Source organism: Mus musculus, chromosome 2, assembly GCF_000001635.26.
Source record: "Mus musculus strain C57BL/6J chromosome 2, GRCm38.p6 C57BL/6J".
In the NCBI taxonomy this organism is placed as follows: domain Eukaryota; kingdom Metazoa; phylum Chordata; class Mammalia; order Rodentia; family Muridae; genus Mus; species Mus musculus.
The window spans coordinates 40,677,290-40,704,214 of record NC_000068.7 but is presented as its reverse complement, the minus strand read 5'-3'; the positions used below and the strand labels follow the sequence as shown (position 1 = coordinate 40,704,214).

General features: G+C 34.4%; 1 protein-coding gene across 8 annotated transcripts in view; it reads left to right on the top strand.

Moving 5' to 3' along the window:
* Nucleotides 1-26,925, top strand: part of Lrp1b (low density lipoprotein-related protein 1B) — a 2,058,309-nt gene that overhangs the window by 1,949,384 nt on the left and 82,000 nt on the right. For 6 of the 8 annotated variants that reach the window (XM_006498463.4, XM_006498461.4, XM_006498462.4 and 3 more), the window contains 7 exons: nucleotides 276-401; nucleotides 1,367-1,504; nucleotides 2,324-2,458; nucleotides 4,584-4,703; nucleotides 6,624-6,865; nucleotides 25,000-25,223; nucleotides 26,618-26,724. In XM_006498463.4, the coding sequence (XP_006498526.1) occupies nucleotides 276-401; nucleotides 1,367-1,504; nucleotides 2,324-2,458; nucleotides 4,584-4,703; nucleotides 6,624-6,865; nucleotides 25,000-25,223; nucleotides 26,618-26,724 (1,092 nt within the window). Of the gene's footprint in view, nucleotides 1-275; nucleotides 402-1,366; nucleotides 1,505-2,323; nucleotides 2,459-4,583; nucleotides 4,704-6,623; nucleotides 6,866-24,999; nucleotides 25,224-26,617; nucleotides 26,725-26,925 lie in introns of those variants that run through there. The other 2 variants (XR_374143.4, XM_017319348.2) reach the window with 2 other exon arrangements.

Sequence of the window (26,925 nt, the reverse complement as noted above, 5' to 3'; positions counted from 1 at the left end):
AAGAATTGTTTGAGTCATGGTATCTCTTCACAGCAGTAAACTCTAAGACAGGAACCAACAAGAGAAATTCCTTACTTACCCCAGTTATCTTCAACCACATACTTTTCTGTAATAATTGAACAAACCCTTTTAAATTTTTTCAAGTATCCACATTTCACTACTTTTAATTAAAAGCAAACGCCATATTTTTTTTTCTAAAAAGAAAGTACATTTTAAAAAGGTAATATATCTGAGTTATTTTGTTGTTGGTTCTTTTCCTGTTTTTGTTCTTTCAGTCAAATTTCTGTGCCCACCCACGAGGCCTTACAGATGCAGAAATGATAGAATCTGCCTGCAACTTGAGAAGATATGCAACGGGATTAATGACTGTGGGGACAACTCTGATGAAGAACACTGCAGTGGTAAATCTGTTCGATTGGAAATATTGATTTAGGAACAACTTGAAAGATAAGAGAATAAATTTATTACTTCAAATTAATTGTAGCAAAAAAAAATTCCTTTTTGACTATATGAAGGCTTTTCCCCAGGCACCAGAGCTTGCCACGGTCATATAAAAGGAAAACCACTCCCTAGCATTTCATCTGCATTTAAAAAGAAAATTGTATGGCTTTATTCAATGTCTCCCCCTAAGATACTTCATGCAAGATAATATTAATCTCACATGAAAAATAACTTGGTTTAAAATAATTCCTTGTTAAAATAGAGATGGAATGGAGAAGGTCTTCACAAATTATGGGTAGATATAATATTTTTCTCAATATTCTGAGATACAAAAATCTTCAATACCACAGGTACATATACCACAAAGATGATTCAGAAACCATGCTGGACTCATTCTCATCTAAGTCTTCTGCTTCCTATAAAATACCTACTTTTTGAAAAAGCCATATCAAAAGCTATTATTGCATACTAAATGCACATAGCAATAAAATGATTGACTGACACACGGGTCAATACATTTCTCAGTTCTTGCCAGCAATGTTTCTATTTAAGTAGACAGTGAAGCCCACAACTAGTCAATGTGTAGAGAATAAGAAACTTGGAAATGGTTAGCTCAAAGTGGGATGTGTATGTCACATTTCCCCCTCAAGGCTCAGAGATCTTTGTAAAAGAGGGATCAGAAATACTGTAAATAATATTCGTACATTTCCTTATAAAAAGTGAGTTCTCTTTAAGATATGGAATTTTTCATTTTTCCAAATTCTAAAACTCTAAAAATCTATTTGGCTTAGCCCATATATCTTGAATTATAAGACAGAAAATTCTATGTTTTCCTAGCATTTAGTACAATGTTGAATACATTGTTAGTTCAGTGTGTCCAGTTTTATGGTATGAAACACTAACCACTTCCTCAATGCTTCCATAGGTAAACTGTCATTGAAATCCAAGCCTTGTAAGAAGGATGAGTTTACTTGTAGCAACAGAAACTGCATCCCCATGGAGCTGCAATGTGATAGCCTTGATGACTGTGGTGATGGCTCTGATGAACAAGGCTGCCTGAAGAGTGAGTGGTTTTTATTAATGGGGTACAGGAAGGAAGATTTTCTAGCATGAATTGCTCTACTCTTTTGTGGAGACAACTCTTCACTGTGCATACATGTCAGGCCTTTGCTAAAGTAGCATTATTTGGAGGATCACCTAATTTTTGGACTATGGGATAGAATAGTTGATTTTAGCATGAATTTGATCAGTTGATGTAGGTAAGAGACAACACAGTCTTTTCTCCATAATAAAACTCCTCTGGATTATTTGCATTTAAAGGGACTTTCCTTAATGGAGAAAAAGAAACAAAATTAAAGCTACTGTACTGAAATTACAGGGAAGGCTTCCTTTGTTCTAACAGCATTGTAAGCCTGTTTTCCACTGACATGTTACTTTTTATTAGTGTGCCCAAATCAAAAATGGATCAAGCTGTGGTTTTAGCCTTCTGGTCCCTGATGAATGCATCTGCAGAATAGTTGTAAAAAAAAAAATCTAGGGAAGGTTCTGGCTGTTAGAAAAAGATACAAGATAGGTAAATATTGTTGTATAGATGGCCTTTCAGGAAAGTTATTTACATCACTTAGTTTTAGGAAGTAGTGTGGTTTAACAATGGCTGTCAATATTAGTGTAAGCAGATGTTCTCCTCTGTATTTAACGTAATTAATTCAGTCATTTTAGGCCCCGTGAGTCTCATAAGAAAGAAGAGTGTATGTGCATAGAAGATGCAAAACTTTAATGGGAATTATCCACATAATAAAATATTTCAAATTAAAAAATAAACTCCAATAAAAAAAAAAACTCCAAAGTCATATTAGTTTTGATTCTACTATTTAAATCCTAGCTCCCATTGAACACACCTGTGAGAACAATGGGAATCCATGTGGAGATGATGCATATTGTAATCAAATCAAAACATCTGTTTTCTGTCGCTGTAAGCCAGGATTTCAGAGAAACATGAAAGGCAGAGAGTGTGCAGGTAAAGTACGTTTTCATATTTTCTAAACAGCTTGCACTCAATCCTCGGCTTATAAAGAAACCCAAGGCTGCTAAGTTAACCAATGACTGCTCTTCAGGAAAAGCAGTATCTATGGGCTAACATTTCACTTATGGGGGAGAGGAGGGAGCAAGGGGAAGAGGAAGGGAAGGGAGAGGGAGGAGGGAGGGACAGAGAGAGAGAGTCTGGGGCAAAGAGCATGTTTGTTTATACAGCTAAGCTACCTATCAATGAAACTATAAAACCTCTCTGAACAAATTTAGCCCTGCAACAGCTGTGTTTTGAAAAGCAAATTACAAATTTATGGGTTAAAAACTATTGAAGTATTAGATTCATTCCATGAAAGTATATTATGAGGTGACACATTTTTCTTGACTGTGGTATTTCTCATGCTGTGGCAAATAATTCATTTTGAGGAACTTGTAAGCTTTTGTCCTAGCCCCATGGTTTAAGCAATCCTTTGAAGTAAGTCTTTAAAAATTCAAAGTCCGTGTCTAAATGACCTCCTTGTCAAATTCTGATCATGTAAAAATTAGGCATTAAATTAAGAGATAATTTCAAAATAAGCTATATGTAAACATACATCAGGGCTTTAACTATAGAGCCATATATACTGCATTTTTCCAATGTTTATACTACTTATGATATTTTTGATATTTTATAATATTTACTTTTTATTGTAATTTGCAATAATATCAGATGTCTGTATAGCACATTTCTGTTAAATATTATTTTGTTAATTTATTAATGCTTTTGTTATATGTATGTACGTGATTTTGTGAGTACATGGTGCCTAGAGATGGACCTCATTCCTTTATAGCTCTCCACATTGCTTTTAAGAGATAAAGCCTGGTACTGAACCTGAACGTCACTGAACGTTTTAGAATGTTGATCAGGAAGCTCCAGGATTCTTCTCTTGCCACTGTGCTACTTTCCCTGGAGATGGGATTACAGGTGTATTCTCTGTATTTGATATTAAAGAGAAAAAGGGTATTAACTAGACTTTGCAATTTAGTCTGTTAGGGTCCTTCATTTTTATAATATATATATTATAAAAATATTGTTTTGTATTAAATTCAAAACAGTTTAGTTGAAATAACCCAAAGAAAGAAAGACAAGAATATCGAATAGAAACAGAAATACCTTAACAGTACTGTGTACAGGCGTGGTGAATATGTGAAATCAGAAGAGCCAAAAATTGAAAAGATCAGAATCCTTTTATAAGACAAAACACAGGTTTATCTTATATACCAAATCCAGAGGTAAGCTGTAGAAAGAGCTGACACCCTAAACAAAGCAGAACAACCTACTGCAATTTAGATGATTAAGAGTTCATCAGAAGATGGCCTAGTCGGCCATCAGTGGAAAGAGAGGCCCATTGGTCGTGCAAACTATTTATGCCTCAGTACAGGGGAACGCCAGGGCCAAGAAAGTGGGAGTGGGTGGGTGGGGGAGCATGTGGGGGACTTTTGGGATAGCATTGGAAATGTAAGTGAAATAAATACCCAATTTAAAAAAAGGGAAAAAAAGAGTTAATATGATACATTTTACTTCACCCCTGATTCCTCCTGAAGACAAGTAAATAAATGTCCAGTACACAGAAAGTAGTTGTTATTACAGAGCTTCAGGATTCATTGGAGAAAAGCCATAACATAGGCAACAGAATGTGCAAAATATACTGTCATGGTGTCATCTTGAGGTGTCATTGGGCATGGTTGTGTATAACATTGAGCCTTTAAAATGCTATAGAGTGCTAAACAAAAGACAGGTATTTTCCTATACTAAACATAATTTGACTTTATCTTACAATCTTATTAAATAATCAGGGCAAATATACAATATGTGGGAAGCAGAGGAATATATGTGAAAGTGGAGGGGGAAGACGGGTGGTCAACAATCCCCCTGATCATGTGACTGAGTTATCAGGTCTACTTATGCCCCAATTCAGTGTGGCATGTTTCAAATCACAGATGTCACCTGTGGCTTCTTTATTTCTTGCTGACTTAGCCCTGCTTATTTGCAGATGGCTGTTGAGGTTCTCTGTTTAGTTGTCACAATAGTTCTTATTTTCAATGGTGAAGATGGATTCTGAGCTCTTCTCTCACAGATCTCAATGAATGCCTGCTGTTTGGAATATGCTCTCACCACTGTCTAAACACACGAGGATCATATAAATGTGTCTGTGACCAGAACTTTCAAGAAAAAAACAACAGCTGTATAGCAAAAGGTAAGGTAATTAAAACGTGATTTCAATTGTTCATGAATATCTTAAGGGGAAAATTTTGTACATTGCATTTTAGCAAAAGACCTATTCTAAATAAGATGAAATATTTAGATATTAAAGCAATCAATGTGGCTACCTTATTTTTATTTTGAAATGTGAACTATATTTTCCTTTGATGAAAACATCATGTTTCTATTCTGGAAACTACCAAATTCTCCTGTGTGAGTTCATTTTAAAAGCTGCAGTAAGTCCTGGTAGCTTGTATTGCTCCGCTGCTCTGTATACCACTACAGCTTGCTTGCTTGTGTCTCTGCCTTATCTTTTTAGTCAAGTTCAAAGTGATTTACAGAGAAAATTATTAAAGATGGAGAAAAAAGTATTAAAATTACTTTGTGTTTTTAGCAGTGTGTCAGTAGAATAAAAAATTTAAGCACCAGTCTTATAGCCCAGTAATTCTGTTCTCTCAATAAGTGTAAAAAATATTTTTACAACCGTAAAATCATGAAGGCATAAGGACTAGGATTATAAGGACAAGGGGATGAGTGTATGACCTTTTAATGTTTGAATATAAAATCTTATTTCTATATTTTGTAACTTTTCAACTTGTCACTACATGTTTTTTTAATATAAAAAACAGTTATGGTGCTAGACTTCTAAATATGTATTTTAATTGCTATGTATTTTACACAATTATATAGCTTTAATATCATCAGCTACACAATACCATTAATGAGAAGTAATCACATGAGAAAACTGGTCCAATGTCACTTATCCTGTGTGAATGGTGTTAAGTGTACTTAAATTTGAATCCTATGACCATACTTTCCACATTACATGGCCTAGAAGAAGTCATTCTTCAGTATTTGAGGCTTGGTACTTCCATTTATAAAATTGTGTTATCATATCTATTTCCATGATTTCTGTGAGAAATCAAAATAAATTGAAAGAAAATTAATATACTAAAGAGAATAAATATTGAGTAATATTTAGACTATTAAATGAGTTATTGTATATTAACAAATTCTGTGATCCAAAGTGTAGCTGAAACTGACAATTCAGCCTACCATATGTACCTAAGTGGAATTTGTACAACTACATTATTATTTGCAATAACTATATAGGCATTGAAATTATTCTTGGTTTTAATTAACATTTTAATAATATTAGATAATACTGTACTTTTCCTTTTCAATCAATGTGAAAATAATATTGCTATGTTTTACAGATGTCAAAACCTAGGGAACACTCTCCCATTCAGTTAGAAATATATTAAAATTACAAAACCTTAATGTAACAAAGAATAAAATCTGTTAAATGGAAAATAAAACAGGACAGGATGTAGCTTAGAGATGGATTTTTTTGCAAAGCCATCGGTTGAATGAATCTCTACCCCTAAAAAAGAAAGAAAAAAAAAGGAAGGAAGGGAGGAAGGAAGGATGGGAGGGAGGGGGAGAAAGAGGGAGAGAGAGAGAGAGGGAGAGAGAGAGAGAGAGAGAGAGAGAGAGAGGAAAGAAAGAAAGAAAGAAAGAAAGAAAGAAAGAAAGAAAGAAAGAAAGAAAGAAAGAAAGAAGCTTAAATAGTTAAAGTTATAGGGACACATGTCATAGAATAGCATATAAATACCAAAAATCAGAACGCAGTATGTTGTGCTTTGCTAAAGACATCCTTTTCCAATCCTTAATTTATGCACATGAATTAAGTCTTATACTTAAAAAAAGGACGTGACTACTAGTGAATATTGTAAAAAAGTGTTAAGCAGAAACCAAATATTGTGAAGAGCTTTATAAAGGTATAAAACTAGCTGATTTTCACTTTGGAAGAAACTGTATAAAGAATAACAAATCAAGATAATTTAAAGTATATCATCACTTTTGCTCTAGTTGAAATCTCCTCTATTTTGTATTTTATTACAATGATCTGCAGGCTCTGAAGATCAAGCTCTCTACATAGCTAATGACACTGACATCCTGGGTTTTGTATATCCATTCAACTACAGTGGCGGTCATCAGCAGATTTCTCATGTTGAACATAATTCAAGAATAACAGGGATGGATGTACATTATCAAAGAAATGTGATTGTCTGGAGTACTCAGTTTAATCCAGGCGGGATTTTCTACAAAATGATCGATGCCAGAGAAAAGAGACAAGCGAATAGTGGCTTGATTGTAAGTAAATAACAGAAAATTTGAAAGCTATGCCTTCTATAAACATCCTTACTTAAAAAAAAAATCAAAGTATCTGAAGAATTAAGATAATCAGTTATTTATCCCATACAGAAATAAATATTTCTTTCTATCTTCACAAAAGCATATTTACTCTAAATTCTGGTTCATATTTTGCTTGAATGCATTTATCATTGTTACATAGGAATAAAAATGAATAACAGCTGGATGTTTTGAATACATATTTTATATTTAAAATTCATGCATATTGTTAACAGAAGCCATTTTTAATCTTAATATTTGAATGGGAAATATGTGTGCTTTTTCCATTAGAATGTAACATAACATGGAGAAAATTGTTTCAGTTTTATGAATATCAAAATCTACTTATGAGACAAGAAACTAGAGTTTCACTATTCCTTCCTTTTTTTGAGAAATGCATTTTGGAGAGCATTTGGCTGATACAGGAAGGGAATGTTGATTTTCATGGCTAGTTTTGAAAGTAATAAAATAGACCACTTGTTTAGAATTGTAGTTGTTGACAATCTCTATTTTCATTACCGCCTTTAAAGTTATTGCATATTTTGTACTTTAATGTAACCAAGGAAAAAGAGGTATGCATACTTATTTATTTTGAGGGAGTTTGGCCTTTTTCCATACAATTCCAAAGTCAAGTGATACCACAGAAAGGCCATGGTACCTGCTTGGATTCCTCATTAAGTTTTTTTTACAATAGAGTATATCATAAATATCTAAGCCACATGAGTGATAGCTGATGCAGCTTAGAAAATATTTTAATTTTATACTACAATAAAGGCTTAAGGTGCAGGAATACCACTCGATGCTGCATTGAGCATATTTTAATTACATTTTAATGTATTCCTTATATGTTCAGTTAAGTGAATGTATTTTATGGGAGGGAAGTGGGAGCCTATGAGTGCAGATGCTTTAGAAGGCCAGAAATTCATAGCATGAGAGTTACGGTGTTGTAAGCCATCTGACATGGGTATTCTGAGGAGAACTTGAACTCTGAAAAAGGTCTTCACATTCCCAATTTCTGAGCTATCTCTCCAAGTACAATTTTTTTTTAATATTTTTTATTACATATTTTCCTCAATTACATTTCCAATGCTATCCCAAAAGTCCCCCATACCCTCTCCCCTACTTCCCTACCCACCCATTCCCATTTTTTTGGCCCTGGTGTTCCCCTGTACAGGGGCATATACAGTTTGGGTGTCCAATAGGCCTCTCTTTGCAGTGATGGCTGACTAGGCCATCTTTTGATACATATGCAGCTAGAGTCAAGAGCTCCGGGGTACAATTTTTAAATAAACAAAATTAACTAATGAATTCAGGTTTAGAATAAACCAACTGTTTATAAAACTGTCTGTGTCACTGAGTTCTTTCTTCAACTCTCCCTGCCAGAGACAGTGTTAGGTAAGTTTGAATTCTACTCAGAACAGGTCCAGGACAGAGAGGAGTAGCTCAGCAGATCATTCTGTCCGCCACCTTGCAGAGCTGTCCTTTCTCTCTGTCAGATCACAAGATGACACATAGTCATTGTGTGTGCAATGTTTAGCTGTAAAAATAATGTCTGCTTTCATATCACTCATGAAAATGAAGGTTGCTTGTGACCTCATTTTCTTTCTCTGGCGTCATGAAATCCCCTGATTGGCCTGACTTTGAATTCCGTTCCTGTTTTCTATCAGTTCTTTAGCTTCTCTGACCTAATTTTAGGTGTTTGGTTAAAATCCAACTAAGTATATGTCACATACTTATTATAGATGGATCACATGTAAATACATTAATTTTTATATGAACCAACAAATTGTATTACTACCTAACTACATTGTTAAAATTTATTGACAGGATGCTGTGTGCTGCGTGTTGTACTTAAGATGACTGACAGTTTTTTAAAGATCACTTACATGTTTAGTTTTGGTATAATCTTTGGATGCAAATTATTTTGTTTAATTTAGTTCTCAGATAGATTTATACACAATCAGTGTTAATAAATACATTTTATATTTTATAGATTAGATGTCAAAACATTTAATATGTGATAACTAAGGTTTTATATTTATTCAGTCAGATGTATGAGTATGTATGTCTTATTTATACAGTATACACATTTATTTGCTGTCATGTCTGCAGCTTTCTGTAACTTCAGTAGAAAATTGCTTGTAATCAGTGGTAAAGACTTTCATTAGGCTTGTCTGAAACAAGATATGAAACCTAACTTACATTTAAATGGTTGTGATGAGTTTGTTACATTGTCTAGACTATTTTCTCCAGTCCTTTCAGACGGAATATAACTAACAACATTAACCAGGGAAGCTGTCGATTACTTTAATATAACACTTGCTGTCAAAGAGCTAATAGCCGATTCAATGCAGTATCAAAGAGAGGGGAGCTGTTGAGCCACGGGTTTTACCACTTGCCTCTACAGGACTTGACTTTCCCCAACATTTCAGGCCCTTTAAAAGTCAAGGCTACCCTAAGGAAGACCATTGCACTGTGGTTCACTACTACTTTCTAATCCCAGTGCCTTAATGTAACAAGATGCAAGAGTCTATTCTGACCACTTTGATTTAGGGTAAATTTCAGATAAATTAACATCTCTGACTCTTAATTGTACATCTGAAAAAATGTTTACAGTCTTGAAAGCAGTCAACTTCTAAATCCCATTCCAGGTAATAAACATTTGTGATTTCACAAAGACAGGCAATAGAATATGTTAGAATATGTGTCTCTCAACTTTTACCTGAACCTATTATTTCTCTAAAATACATCTTGCGTATAAAAAACAAAACAAAACAAAACAAAACAAAAACATTTTTTAATGTCAGATAAAAGTGTGTGTTTCTAATGGTTACCAGCTTATCACCAATTAGTTCAAAAACATAAAATCTATTTTATGTTCTAAGTTTCCATATATGTGTTGAAAAATACAGACTGAGGCTTCTATAATTCTTAGAAAACAAAACTCAGGACTTTTCTACAAATATGATTTTGACACATGGAATTTTCTCTAAATCTAAAGACAAGGGAAAAAATCACAGAATCAAATGATTAATACATTGGGATTTTTTTCTATCAATTTCTTTTAGTTTTTTAAATTTTTACTAAAAATTTTACATATACATTTTGAGCATATTTCTTTCCCATACTCCTCCCAATCCTCCTGTCTTCCACACCTACTCAACTTCATGTTCTTTCCCCACCATCTCACTTTAAAAACAACAAAACAAAAAGATAAAAACAAGAAAATTTGAAAAGCAAAACATACATTTTTTTTAAAAAAATAAAGCAATAGTAAAAATAATATCAAACAAAATAAAACAAAACAAAAACAAAAAGTTCACCAAAAAATGGAGTTGGTTTTGTATTTGCCTGTTATTCCTACACACGGGGCCTGAGTTAAGATATAGTTGACACTTCATTAAAGAAAAATTTCTCTTTCCTAGTATGAGTTAGAAATAGCTAATAGGTTAGAGGTGGGATCTTGTGTTCCCTCCTCCTTCTCAGTTCTAGGATTATGTCTGTTTTGAAGCTGTGCATGTCTTGTGTATGCTGTTGCGGTCTATGACTTTGTACCTATTATTGATACTGCTTTGTCTGGAAGACACTGTTGCCTCAGAGTCATAGACCACCTCTGGCTCTTGAAATCTGTTTATCACCCATTTAGGACTGAGTACTCCAAAGGTCTCTCACTCTCAGAATATTTTCCAGGTGTGGAACCCTTTGTTAATTGCCAATTACTGCAAGAAGCTTCTTTGATGAAGGTTGAGTCATTCTCTGCATCATGTGCAGAGCAATCTGTAATTACAAGTCATTTTATCACTATGGTAATTTAGCAAAACAATAATAGGAGTTCCCCTAGGCCCATGAGCTATCTAATCTGAAGATTCCTGGCTGCTTTTGCAGTGGCAAATATGGGTTCTATCTCATGGAGTGGGCCTTAAAATCCAACAAAAATGTAGTTGATTACTGCCATAAGATTTATACCAGAATTGTACTAGTGTATGTTGTACTAGTATATGCATGATTTTGTTGCCAGAAGCACAGTTGCTAACTGGATGATAGTGATATTTAGTTTTCTTTTAGCATTACTTTTCTGGTAGCATGCAGAGTACCTTCTGCTTTGCTCAGTTGCTTCAGAGATACTTGCTCTCCTGTTGCCCTCCATTTCCTGTTGTTATTACACTCTTTCTGACTTTGTTTCCATGGGGTTCCCTGAACTCTGAGGAGAGGGATTTGATAGAGACATCTCATTTAGATCTGTGTATTCTTAGGTATCTGTCCCTCTCTGGGTAATGTTTGGCTGTGGATCTCTGTATATTTTCCATCTGTTGCAGGAGGAAGCCTCTCTGATGATGTTTGAATCTATTAATAGAGCCTTGGTTCTCAGTTACCCCAGAAGTGCCCGCTATCCCTTCCATCTTGTGGAGTGGATCTTATGTGAAATTAGAGATCAGTTAGTTATTCCCACACCTTATGTGCTACTATTGTTCTAGCACATCCTTCATTAAGGATGGCATTATAGACCAAAAGGGAATGTAGGTAGGTTGATGTTTTAAGATTTTTTTCTTTGGTAGCCTGCAGATTACCTTCCCATATGAAAGACACTAGGATGTAGAGGTTCTATACAAGCAAATGATCAACTTGTTCATTTTTAATGAGTTATGTTAAGTGATATAATCAGCCATTGGGGCTTTGTTATCATCTTGTGAAGTGCAACCCCTTGTCTTAGTAATAACCTGGGTTGTGCAAGAATTTGCATGGGATGCCTTTGGACAACAACTCAATTGATATAACCAGATATAACTAATAGCTTCTTTGGTTGACAAGAAATGGCAAGTTACGGCTTTGCCTTCCTTATTATTTGGAGACTTTATTAAAATCAAATTCTTAATTTTAAGAGTTTTCTACTATACTAGGTATCACAATACCTCCTATGCTCTTCAGTTCAAGCCATGTCTCCCTACTTTCACCTCATCTTTCCCATCTCCTCTCCCACCTCTCCACTCATGACCTGATCCTCCTGTTCCTCTACCTCATACTTCCATTCTCCCTAAATTTTTTTTTCCTTTCTTCATTCCCAGAAAAAAGAAAATGTGTCCCTTATTAGTCCTTTCCTTTATTCCCAAATTCTTGGAGTCTATGAATATGTGACCTCGTAAAATATTTTGTGAAATATTCCTTCAATTTATAATTTATTTAACAATTTGGAGGGTGTTGGCATAAATCTTCTTTGAAAGTCTGTTGGAATTCTTCATTAAAACTGCCTGATTATCGGCTTTTGTTGATTTGGTGACTTATTTTCTCTAATGTGTGTTTTTGTCAAGTATCACTTCATTGTAGTCAAGTACACTAAAGGATTGTTTTGGCTATCCTGGGTCAATTGTTTATTATGAATTTCGAGATTTGTTTTATTTTTTATGTATTAGAATTTTCAACTTCTTTTGTTCCATCTCTGCATCTCCTTTTAAAATCCAACTTGAGCATGACAGATGATCTTTTTGGTATATTCCTATATTTTGCTTACAAGTATTTTACTGAGGATTTTTTAATTGAGGTTTGTGGTTTGAATATGCTTGAATGAGGGAGTGGCACTACTAGGAGATGTTGGAGTATGTGTGGCCTAGTTAGAGAAAGTCTATCACTGTGGGTGTGGGCTTTAAGTCCCTCCTCCTAGCCATATGTGAAAAAGTCTTCTCCTGGCTGCCTTCTGATCAAGATGGATAACTCTCAGCTCCTCCAAGGCTAGCATGCCTGGATGCTGCCATAATTCCCACTTTGATGATTGTGGACAGAACTTTTGAATCTGTAAGCCAGCCCCAATTTAAAATTCTCCTTTATAAGAGTTGGCTTAGTCATGATGTCTCTGCACAGCAAAGGAAATCCCAGCTAAGATAATGCTCATCAGGAAAATTGTGCTATAGTTCTGTCTGTCTCTCTGTGTCTCTCTACGACTATGTCTGTGTCTATCTGTCTGTCTGTCTGTCTGTCTGTCTGTCTGTCTCTTTCTCTCTCTCTTTTTCTCTCCCTGTGTGTGTGGTGTATTTCTTAATCTGGTTTTTGGTATTAGAGTATTATTGACTTCATAGGAATCTCGGTGTGTTTCTTCTTTTTCTATTAATAGAAAAAATTTTAAAGTATGTTTTTCTGAAGGTCTTTTATAATTTCAATTTAAAAAGCATTTTTGCTTTGAAGGTCTTCTAAAATTTTTCTGTGAATCCATATGAGCTAGGCTTCTAATTAGGGTGTTAATCTTTAATTGTTTGACTTTGATGGTTTGGATGAATCTAGGAATTCATCCATTACTTTTAGCATTCTAATTTTACAGATTTCCCTTAAGATAGTCTTAATTGTGTTCACATCTGCTGTCGTTATTCTCTGTTCAATGCTGAGTCTGTTGATTTAGTTTCCCTCTTTCTTTCTGCTCATTTTGACATGGGTTTGTTGATCTAGTTTAATTTCTCATTAACAGAGAACCTACTCTTCCATTAGTTGGGTCCTAGTAGCTTTCATTCTCATTCTCTCATTCATTTTAACTCTAATTTTTGTTATTTCTTTTTGGATTTGTTTTTGTTTTGTTTATATAAATTCTTGGGTTGTATCCTTTATTTATTAGTGTCTTTTCTGAACTTTTAAAATTATTTTTGTGATATAATATGATTACATGATTTTCCCCTTTTACCTGATTTTTTTCTCTCCATTCATTTCTACAAATAATCTTATACTCCCCTATTTGCTCTCTTTCAAATCCATGACATGTTTATTTTTTATTTTTGGTTATGTAACCTGATCACTATGTATATCTTTTAAAAATTGCCTTGTTAGAACTTTTACAAATGTATCCCAGAGTGTTTACTGCTATGTTCTCATTTTCAGTGAATTTCTGAGGCTTTTAAGTTTTTTCTGGCTTTCTTCTTTGATCCACTTCTCATTCAGGAATATATTGCTTGAGCTTTCATAGTTTGTTTATTTACTAGAGATTTTTTTGCTATGGGTTTTAAATTTTATAACATTGTATTTAGATAGAATACATAGAGTTATTTCAATTTTTCCTTTCATTTTTAAAGATGTGTTTTGTATCTCAACATGAAGTTTTTTTATAGCTTCTTCCATGAGATGCTGCATAGAATGGATATTATTTAGTTAGAATGGTGTATGTGTAGAGTCCATTTAATAGATGTTATTTCTCAATGTTAATATCTTTGGTTTCTTTGCTTATGGATTAAGTAATTAATTTATATTTTGTGTATTTATGTATTTATTGAATGATTGATTGATTCACCACTCAGATAATCTCTGTTGTCGAGAAAAAGTTATTAAAAAATCATCTACTATTTTTGAGTTAATCTGTACCTTTAAGTCCAATAATACTAAAACAGATTTTAGTGCATATATATTTAGAATTATAATCTCTTATTGATTAATTGTCCACCTGATTAAAACAAAGTGCTTTATATTTTTTCTGTTTAGTATTAATTTCAAATATATTTCATCAAATATAATATCAACACTCATTTGGTTCCTTGTTTCAATTTTCTGAAATAAATTTACTTGATCTTTTCCCTTATGATGGTGTCTATATCTAAAGCTAAGTTGAATTACTTGTAAAGAAAAAAGAAATTGATTTTGTTTCCTTTTTTTCGACACTTTTAAAATTTTTATTGCTTATTTTATTTTTTTAATTTTAAATGTTATTACCCTTCGAAAGTAAGTCCCTATCCCCTTTCCTGCCACCCCCCGCACCCCGTTTCTATGAGGGTGCTCACCTTCCACCTCTCACCTTTGCAACCTAGCATTACCCTACACTGGCTAATCCATTGAGCCCCCACAGAACCAAGGGGCTCCCCTCCCACTGATGCCAAATAAGGTAATCCTCTGCTACATAAGCAGCTAGAGACATGGGTCCCTCCATGTATACTTTTTGGTTGGTGATTTAGTCCCTGGGAGCTTTGAGGGTCTGGTTGGTTGATATTGTTTTTCATGTGGATTTGCTAACTCCTTCAGCTCCTTCAGTCCTTCCCCTAACTCCTCCATTGGGGTCCCTGCGCTTAGTCAGATGGCTGGCTGTGTGCATCTACCGTCTGTATTGGTCAGACTCTGGCACAGCCTCTCAGGGGATAACTATCAGCAAGGACTTTTTGGCATCAGCAATAGTGTCTAGGTTTAGTGTCTGCAGATGGGATGGATCCCTAGGTGGGCAGTTTCTGGATGGCCTTTCCTTCAGTCTCTGCTTCACTCTTTGTCCCTGCATTTCCTTTGACTGGAGAAATTCTGGATTAATATTTTTGAGATGGGTGGGTTGTCTCATCCTTCAACAGGGACCATGCCTACCACAGATTATGGTCTCTACAGGTTCTCTCTCCCCTTTATTGGGTATTTTGACTAATGCCATCCCTGTTGGGTCCTGGGAACCACTTGAGATCCCATCTCAGAAGAGAAAAGAAAATAATCACAGGAGATAGAGGGAAGGAAGGAGACAGGGGTTGAGGGGAAGGGGCATATGATCAGGTATGGGAGGAACCTGGGGAGAAAAACAGAGGATTTTGTTTATTAATTTGTTCAATTAGCCTATTTTTTGTGGATGGAGGCTTGAGACCATCAGAATTCAACAGTATTTTTGAAAAGTGTATGCTGATGATAATCATTCTATTTGTGTTCCTTTGTGTTGGTAACAATAAACATTGGTTTGTTTGTTAGTTTTTTTTTTTTCATTTCTTCTTTCTGTTCTCTTTTGACTTGGCTAACTTCTGTCTTTAGTCTTAAGTATTTCATGCAGTATTTTATGTAGGGATAGTTTCATGGGAATGGTTCATTTTATCCTGTTTATATCACAGGAAAAGGGTTTATCCTCAACTATGGCAGATAGTTTTGAAGGATATGGAAGTCTATCTTGACAGCCATGATATATTAGAGTTTGTAGTTAGTGTTTATAATAATATAATTACTAACGTTTTTTACTGTTATCATTAATTTCATTTAGCTCATTATGTCCTCCTTAAAATCTTGAAAATTTTGACTAAGTACATGATTAGATAGATGAGTTATATGTCCTGGTGTGCATTTAGGTATTCTCCTTTGAGAAAATTTCTATATTACTGGTGAGCTTAGTTGACAAAAGGTTGAAATGGATAATATGCTATAATTGCTTTTCAAATTATTAACAATTTTGTGATGATACCTGGGCATTTATAATTCTTCTTTGTATTCCTATGCCTCACATCATTTGCCTTCCATCTTTTAAAGATATGTTTGTCTCATACTGAAGCTGGAAATACAATGAGTGTCTAAGGAAAGGCCTACAGCTTGGATATAGTATAGGTAGGCTAGTATGAGATGACTTTACAGACGAGGTCACTAAATTTTCTGCACCCGGAGCTGTCCTGTGCCACAGCACTCCATACTCAAATAGCACCAGGAGAGCTGGTCTCCCAGGAGTACTGGCACACCTGTGAGCTCAGGTAACACCACCACTTCTGCTCACATTCCTGGTCCAAGAGGGACTAGCCCAGAGTCATCAGGACACAGGAACCAATGAACAGCTGGGGACAGGATCCTTCAGATTTCCATATGCACCCCAGAGCTGACTATGTGCTACAGCTCTCCATACTTAAAATCATCCCAGAGAGAACTGGTTCCCCAGAAGTACTAACACACAGGCTTGAAGGAGGGACAAGCCACAGTCAGAGATAGCTAGACCAGCTAACACCATAGATATCCAGAAGGCAAGAGGCAAGGGCAAGAACATATACAACAGAAAACAAGGCTACTTAGCATCATCAGAACACAATTCTCCCACCACAGTGAGCCCTGGATATAGAACACAGCAGAAAACTAAGACTCTGATTTAAAGTCACATCTCATGATGATGATAGAGGACTTTAAGAAGGACATAAGTAACTCCCTTAAAGAAATACAGGAGAACATAGGTAAACAGGTAGAAGCTCTTAAAGTGGAAACACAAAAATCCCTTAACGAATTATAGGAAAACACAACCAAACAGGTAAAGGAATTGAACAAAACCATCATGGATCCAAAATTGGAAATAGAATCAATAAAGAAATCACAAAGGGAGACAACCCTGGAGATAGAATATCTAGGAAAGAGATCGGGAGTCATAGACTCAGGATCACCAACAGAATATAAGAGATAGACTAGAGAATCACACGTGCAGAAGATACCATAGAAAACATAGATAAAACAATCAAAAAAAGTGAAAAATGCAAAAGATCCTAATCCAAAACATCCACGAAATCTAGGACACAATGAGAAGACCAAACCTTAGGATAATAGGTATAGAAGAAAGTGAAGATTGCCAACTTAAAGGGTCAGTAAGTATCTTCAATAACGTTATAGAAGAAAATTTCCTTACCTAAAGAAAGAGATGCCCATAAACATACAAGAAGCCTACAGAGTTCTAAATAGAATGGACCAAAAAAGAAATCCCTCTCATCACATAATAGTCAAAACACCAAAAAACACAAAACAAAGAAGAAATATTAAAAGCAGTAAGGGAAAAAGGTCACGTAATATATGAAGACAGACCTATTAGAATTACACTAGACTTCTCATCAGACACTTTGAAAGCTAGAAGATCCTGGGCAGATGTTATACAGACCCTAAGAGAACACAAATATCATTCCAGGCTACTATACCCAGAAAAACTCTCAATAACCATAGATGGAGAAACCAAGATATTCAATGACAAAAGATAATTTTTATAGTATCTTTCCACAAATCCAGCCCTAAAAAGGATAATAGAAGGAAAAAGTCAACACAAGGAGGGAAGCTACACTTTAGAAAAAGCAAGAAAGTAATCTTTCAACAAACCCAAAAGAAAATAGCCACACAAACATAATTCCACCTCTAATAACAAAAATTACAGGAAGCAACAATCACTATTCCTTAAAATTTCTTAACATCAATGGTCCCAATAAAAAGACATAGATTAACAGACTGGATATGGAAACAGGACCGAGCATTTTGCTAAATATAGGAAAATATACCTCAGTGTCAAAGACAGACACTACCTCAGAATAAAATTCTGGAAAACAGTTTTCATAAGCAGATGGTCCCAAAAAACAAGCTGGAGTAGTCATTCTATTTTCGAATAAAATCAACTTTCAACCAAAATTTACAAAAAAAAAGGAAGAAGGAAAGAAAGAAAGAAAGAAAGAAAGAAAGAAAGAAAGAAAGAAAGGAAGGAAGAAAGAAAGAAAGAAAAAGAAAGGAAGGAAGGAAGGAAGGAAGGAAGGAAGGAAGGAAGGAAGGAAGGAAGGAAGGAAGGAAGATACTTCATACTCATCAAGGGAGAAATCTACCAAGAAGAATTCATAATTCTGAACTCCAATTCTATGCTCTAAATGCAAGGACACCCATATTCATAACAGAAACTTTACTAAAGCTCAAAGTACATTGCCCCCCCCCCAATAATAGTGGGAGACTTCAACACCCAGATCATTGGACAGATCGTGAAACAGAAACTAAACAGAGACAGACACACTAAAAACTAAGGGAAGTGACAGACCAAATCTATGGAACATTTCGTCCTAAAACAAATGAATATACCTTCTTCTTGGCAACTCAAGGTAACTTCTCCAAAACTGACTATATAATTGGTCAAAAAAACAGGCCTCAACAGATACAAGAAGAAGGTACAACATACTCAAATTTATGAGACACAATGAAAGCAGTGATAAGAGGAAAACTCATAGCTCTGAGGGCCTCCAAAAGAAATTAGAGAGAACACACACTAGCAGCTTAGCAGCAAAACTTAAAGCTCTAGAATAAAAAGAAGAAAATACACCCAAGAGGATTATACAGAAAGAAATAATCAAACTCAGGGCTGAAATCAACCAGGTAGAACCAAAAAGAACTATACTAAGAATCAACAAAACCAGGAGTTGGCTCTTTGAGAAAATCTTTCCTTCCTTCCTTCCTTCCTTCCTTCCTTCCTTCCTTCCTTCCTTCCTTCTTTCTTTCTTTCTTTCTTTCTTTCTTTCTTTCTTTCTTTCTTTCTTTCTTTCTTTCTCTTGTTTTTCTTTATTTTATTCTATTTTTTTACTTTTCAGAAACAATGGTAGCTCAATCACTGGGCATAACACCTAAAACCTAATCTTGTAAATCTAATCTTATAAAATTTAATAATCTGATTTCTCCGGATTTGCCATAAACCAGGAGACATTAGTAGCTACATCTTGGCCTCACATTATCCCTATCCAAAAGGACCCTCTCTCTTGCCTCCTTCTCTCTTCCCCTCGCGAACCTGTAAGTCCCTCCTATCACTCAGTGATTGGCTCCTTTATTCATTAGGGGATTGGTTCACAAGAAGTCACATGAACACATGACTCACTCCTTGACTACAAATCCTCTCAGGAAAACAGAATTAGCATAAACATATAAACAGCACCAGGCCCATCCACAACACTTCCCCCTTTCTGTTCTAATAAAAAAACAAAACTTTTCTCTCAAATATGAATCAAGCACAACTATTACCATTTTGTCTCTGATGTCGGTGTCTTGACTGGATCCAGCTGAAAGTTCAAGATACCAGGAGTTCAAGCTGGTCAGTTCAGCATGTCTGACGAGGACATTCACCAAGGCTGTGTATTCTATAATATACAAATCACAAAACAAAATTTTACTATCATCAAGATAATGTTTTTGTTTGATCTCTGGAATCTGGTCCTCTCTTTGTCATATCTCTTTGTCATATCTGACCATATAAATTTGGAAGGTGTATAGACTCTAATCACCTTTTCTAAACAGGCAAAGACAAAACCTTTCTCCCAAAGTAGCATATCCTTCAGTCAGATACCATGAAAGTTTGTATCCTGACCTCTCTTCCAGAGGAATAATAAAACCTCAAAACTCAAAATCACACCCATTTTGAAGGTTACAACAATCCAAAACAAATGAAGTAAACTAAAATACTGTATGTGCCTATTATTAGGCCTTGTTTTTTGCCAAACAAGATTAAAAAACAATCAAACAAACAAAAAAAAACAACAAAAAACAAGATTCCCATGAAACCCATGTTACACAGAATTTGAGTATCCTTTGACACATATAAAGTATTCTTCATACCATGTTACTGTTCACCTCTCTGCCTAGAGCAGCCATCTTGTTATATCATTTATCTAGCAGCTTAGCAGCAAAACTTAAAGCTCTAGAATAAAAAGAAGAAAATACACCCAAGAGGATTATACAGCAAGAAATAATCAAACTCAGGGCTGAAATCAACCAGGTAGAACCGAAAAGAACTATACTAAAAATCAACAAAACCAGGAGTTGGCTCTTTGAGAAAATCTTTCCTTCCTTCCTTCCTTCCTTCCTTCCTTCCTTCCTTCCTTCTTTCTTTCTTTCTTTCTTTCTTTCTTTCTTTCTCTTTTTTCTTTATTTTATTCTATTTTTTACTTTCCAGAAACAATGGTAGCTCAATCACTGGGCGCAACACCTAAAACCTAATCTTGTAAGTCTAATCTTATAAAATTTAATAATCTGATTTCTCCAGAGTTGCCATAAATCGGAGCCTAGAACCACATACATATTTTATTAATTCCTGTATAATATCTGTCTGTTGATATCTCTACCTGGAGCCACAGACAAGTGTAATACATGTACATAGCAGGTAAATATTATCACTGCCTCTCTACTTGGTTCAGTGATTAATTTTCCCTATCCTAGTTCCAAACCACTTTGGTCTTCCTTCTTGAGATTCATATGGTCTGTGAATTGTATCTTGGGTATTCTGTGCTTTTGAGTAAATATCCACTTATTAGTGAGTACATATCATGTGTGTGTGGTCTTTTGTGACTGGGTTACCTCACTCAGGATGATATTTTCTAGTTCCATCCATTTGCCTAATAAATTCATGAAATCATTGTTTTAATTGCTAAGTAGTACTCCATTGTGTAAATGTACCACATTTGCTGTATTCATTGCTCTGTTGAAGGAAATCTGAGTTCTTTTCAACTTCTGGCTATTATAAATAATGCTGCTATGAACATAGTGTAACATGTATCCTTGTTATATGTTGGAAAATCTTTTGGGTATATGCCCAAGAGTGGTATATCTGGGTCCTCAGGTAATACTATGTCCAATTTTCTAAGGAACTGCCAGAATGATATACAGAGTGGTTGTACCAGCTTGCAATTCCACCAACAATGGAGGAGTATTACTCTTTCTCTATATCCTTTCAAGCATCTGCTCTCCCCTGAATTTTAAATGTTAGTCATTCTGACTAGTGTGAGATGAAATATCAGGGTTGTTTTGATTTGCATTTCCCTGATGACTAAGGATGTTGAACATTTCTTTATGTGCTTCTTGACCATTCAATATTCCTCAGTTGAGAATTCTTTGTTTACATCTGTACCCCATCTTTAAGAATTCATTTGGAATAACAAAAAACAAAAACAAAAAAACAAAAAAACAAAAAATGGGATAGAAAAATACTATTCTCTACAAAAACTTACCTCTGGGGAAATAACCATACCTGACCTAAAGCTGTATTACAGAGTAATCATGATAATATTGTAAGGTATTAGTACAGAGACAGGCACATATATCAAAGGAATAGAATTGAAGACCCAGAAATGAACCCAGATACCTATGCTCACTTGATCTTTGACAAAAGAGCTAAAACCATCCAGTCAACATGTAGAGGAATGCACAGTGATCCATTCTTATCTCTTTGTATAAAGCACAAGTCCAAGTGAATCAAGAACATCCACATAAAACCAGGTACACTGAAACTAATAGAAGAGAAATTGGGGAAGATTCTTGAAAACATGGCCTCAGGGAAAAATTTCTTGACTAATATTTTGATAGGGCCCTAACTTACCTGTGTATTTAGACCCTTTAATTATTCTGAAGAAATCAATCAACATGTATCTTCTAGGTTGTTCAAGAATATTAACAAAAACTTCATTTGTTAGAATGGTAATTTCCTTAGTCTTTCTCAAATGGGACATGTCACTATGGAGTCATTGGTTTTGACCTCTTTGTTGGCCTAGGAACAAATGAACAATTTTTTATGCAATTTTATATAACACATGATTTGATTTGTTTTACTTTTCTTTCTGCCTTTTTGGGGTTAAGCAATACATGCTATGATGTTCTCTATTCCCAGGCAATTCTCTTTTCTGTCTCTTTAACTCAGTTTAAATAATCACCTTTGGGCTGGTGAGATGGCTCAGTGGGTAAGAGCACCCAACTGCTCTTCCGAAGGTCAGGAGTTCAAATCCCAGCAACCACATGGTGGCTCACAACCATCCGCAAGGAGATCTGACTCCCTCTTCTGGAGTGTCTGAGGACAGCTACAGTGTACTTTAAATAAATAAATAAATAAATAAATAAATAAATAAATAAATAAATAAATAAATCTTTAAAAAATAATAATAATAATCACCTTTTTTTTAACATTTAGTGTTTGTAAGATAGAGTTAAAATTGTAACAAGAGTTTTTTCTTTCACTCCATTTGTCAAGAGCTATTTAGCATGAATCATTTGTGGATATATCTTTCAAAATCTGTATGATTCCATGGGGCTCCAACCATACACAAAGAAATATAAGAAACTGAGGAATACTGAAAGTGTGAGAAATAGTCTTATACATGCAAGTGCATGACAATTGGTTATTTGTTACCAAGTGGTCATCCATAAAAATGTACATATAATTAACGTTACACAGACTAAGGAACTTTTATTTATGTATTCAGGAATATATATGCATGTGCCAATAATTAGAGAGAAGACCATGAATTTTAAGTGCTGCAAGAAGAGGTATATCGGAGGGTGTAGAGAATTTGAAATGGGAGAAGAAAATAATATAATTCCATCATAATATTTTTATGAAAGCCTTGAGTCATAATGAGGAATGATCTCTTCTTTTTCCTCCTTCTTCTGTAAATAAAACTCTATCTGTTTTATCAGTGAACTCTCATTGCTATGAATCACCGTCTCCAATAACATGCTTAATTTCCTTCCATCAATTCCCATTCCATGGGAATTAATGTTGTTTCTCATGTTATCAGCGTATCAGTTATAATTAATTGAATGTAGCAAAATTTGGCACAATATTCAGCTTTAGTAGGTCAAACAGGAGGTATTCCTTGATTTTGGAACCAGAAGACAGAATCAACAACAGAAGTTTGCAAGCTGGGATACCACCTTAAAACCTCAAACAATAAGAAAGTCTAAAATAGTCACATAGAAATCCTTTATCCATTAGTCTCATAGAATTTTCTTAAATGAAAATTATCTAGATGGACCCCAGGGAACAGAAAATAAAAGATCAGTCAGAAACTTTATCAAAGCATTAAGGACTTTAAAGAAAACAGGAACAAACATCTCAGAATAGATTTATATGTGACACACTACCAGGAACCATTGTGCTTAAAATAAATGTCAGCCCTTTTCAGTTTTCTAGACATGTACTTTATACTATAAAATTGAACTAAATCTGGTTTGTATTTAAAGATTTTACTCTTGGTTCAGTCATCAAAATAACATTTACCTTTAAAAAAAGTATCGCTAAATATGATTCCATATTCCTTAAAATGTGAGGGATGGATTTTCATAGATGACAGTGGCTTAAGGTAATACTTGTAAAATTAAAGAATAACCAGCATTTTCAGAATAAATGAAGTAAAACAAAGAGACTAATTTCAAAAAGTAGGAAATTGTATGAAATTTTCATACTTTTGGCAGTGATATTATTAAGACAAGAATTTGAGTTTGTATGTTTAAATCTGATAAAATGAATAGTAAATATTTTCTTATGATCAAGGTGGATCATCAACATAATTTCTTCACAGTAAAGGTTTGTTCTGCTTGTTTATCAGCATAATAAATATTCAATAATAGACATTAAACAGTGTAGAATGGCAATTTAACACCTAGTTTTTCATGTTATTATGATTTACATTGACATGCAATATGTGTGTCATTTGGTGATAAATTTACTTTTATATTCTGATAATCTAACCAATATAGTTAAAGTAATGCATGCTTTTCACTTGTGCTGAATCCCTGATAACACAAGAGGGAAATTGCTTCTGGAATCCATGAATTATTGAAGGCAACCTCCTTTCTCTCATCAACAAACAGTGCCTTTGAACTATTATTTTTAGATCGTGTATGTGTGTGTGTTCGCGTGTGTCTATTTGAGATAACTACTATTTTTGGTTCATGACTAAATCATTCAAAAGATTACTATAAATATCATTTCTCCACTATGAGCAGGTTGAAATGGGAATCATCTGAAATAATTGTTTCTCTTTTTGGTATGACACTCCTTGGGATCCCTTCTCCTCGTTGTGCACAATAAACCTGACCATGTCAAGTTAATTACTATTTTAGGTTCATTCAAAGTGACAAAGTTAACTGAAGCTTCAGAATATATATTTTGCTCATGCTTTCTATGAATACTTTTTCATTTTTCTCATGATAACTCTGTAAAACCAAATAACTAAAATATTCTAGCTCTCAGACAGATGTTTCAGCTTTTCTGAAAACATATTGAAATGTTTTTCCCTGTTAATGTATCAGTTTATCCTACATTTTTTATTTGTTAAAGACAATTCTATGTGGCAGAAATCTAGAAAATCCTATACTACCTCACATTGCTAAAACTATGTATTAGTGAAAAGTCCTTGAATAAGATTTTCTAGCAGTATATATTTATATCTTAGTACTTAACCATTATATTTCTGAATAAATATTAAAAACTGAATGGCTATCCTATAATTGACATGAATATGAATGTTTACCATGTTTATTGTAATGGCCTAAAATTGCAAACGATGCAAATGGATATAAATAGCTGAATGCTACACAAATCAGTACATCTTCATAAAATAAAATTACATCCATCAATAAAGACATTGGTAACTGATACACTTAAAAATATGGGTAAATTATATGTTTGACAATAAGTAGAAGAATAGAAGATACTGCTATTCTTTAATGGATACATCGATTCTGTAATGCTTGAAAAATCATCTAATAATATGTAGAATATCCATTAGTAACTCTACTATTCTAATGTGTAGATACAGAAAAGGATACAAATTTTCTCCTGAAAATACTGTGCTGTATTTTTTCCTTTCCTCTTTTAGTGTCCTGAATTTAAAAGACCTCGAGACATTGCCGTTGACTGGGTTGCAGGAAATGTTTACTGGACAGATCATTCCAGAATGCACTGGTTCAGCTACTATACTACTCACTGGACCAGCCTGAGGTACTCCATCAATGTAGGACAGCTCAATGGTCCCAACTGCACCAGACTCTTAACAAATATGGCTGGGGAGCCCTATGCTATTGCTGTAAATCCTAAAAGAGGGTATGTTGATTGCTTGGTGTTTTTGTTTCTCAATATAATATGAATATTGATATTTATAGATTGTGTTCCGTAATTTGTTCAAGGTAAAAGAGGTTTCTGAGACTGGAAAATCCTCATACTGCTCTGTCAGAACTGTTTCCTTTTAAAGATGTTGACACCAAATATTTTTATAAATGTTTTCTATATTATGCATTTAGTACAGGTATGAGAATCTCTTTTCGTGTCTCTGTGTTTATGTGCATTGATTATAAACAGTGGAATTGACGTGGTAATCACATGACTACTACCTTTAAACCACAATTGAATATGAAACATTAAATATATTAAAAGGATGGCTTAGAGATTCTGGAGATACCTTTTTTTTTTTTTTTTTTTTGGTACTAGGTGAAATTTCTCCACTCAGTGTTGAAAAGAAATTTTAAATGAAAGCCATACATATAAGAAATAACCCACTTACTAGAACTGTAGAATATGGTATCCACCAAATGAGAACCATTTCCCTTTCAGTGACTTAGCACTGCCTGTGGTTTTAGCATTTGGAAGGTAAATGTAGACAGATCTAGAGTTCAAGGCCAGCTTCAGCTATGTAAGGAGTTTGGTGCTAGCCTGGGCTTTCATACCTGGAAAAGGAAAGAGAAAGGAAATGGAACTCTGTCAGTTTTTTTGGGGGGGATCGTTCCAATAACTTTAAATTAACATCATTTTGTTGAAAATAGATTTGTCTCTCATATAATATATCATAAATAGGTTCCCCTTCCTTCATTCCTCTTGGATCCCCTCTACCTCCTCTCAGGATTTTATACATGTACACAAAGTATTTTGATCATTTTAATATTCTACTCCCCATTGTGACTTCTTTTAGATCCCCTTCTCACCACGTCCCCTTTCAATTTCATATCAGTTGTCTTTTAAATTTTCATTTTAGCTTTGTTCACACTTATTAGTGAAGTCATCTGTATTTAGTTGAATAATATATTATTATAAGAAAATCTCAAGTGAATAATCTGTCACTATATATATATGTATGTATGTATAGATAGATAGATAGATAGATAGATAGATAGATAGATACTTACAAGTGATAGAAACAGTCTTCTCTAGGTTTTAGGGTTTTCATAACTAAATATTATATAACAAATAATAAGCTCTGATGTACATTGTTAAATAATGTATCTCCAAAACTTACATTTGGGTGACATTATATTTATAATATTGATTTGCAAAACTCTGGGTTGAAGTTGGACATTGTAGAGTTTTCAAGTTGGGTCAGGAATCTGCTTAATGAAGGGACTGAGTTATTCTGACACATGTGATCTGAGGAGTTACTGGCAAATGAAGGAGACAGTATTCACAGCACTATCCCCAAACTAATCTCCTTGACCTACTCTCTTTAGGATGATGTACTGGACCGTAATTGGGGATCACTCCCATATAGAGGAGGCAGCAATGGATGGCACTCTGAGGAGGGTTTTAGTACAAAAAAACTTACAGAGACCCACAGGTATGATGTATTCAGCACATATTAAATATGAAGCAAAATGCTAACCATATTAGTAGTAACAGAGTTTTTTTCTAGTTTTATTTATGAAGTAACTATATCACAAGAAGACAAACTAATGTGAAGTATGATGTTATTAACATTAACATTTTATATTCTAGTTTACCAACACAAAGTCAGGTTACTATCATGCTGGTAGGTACA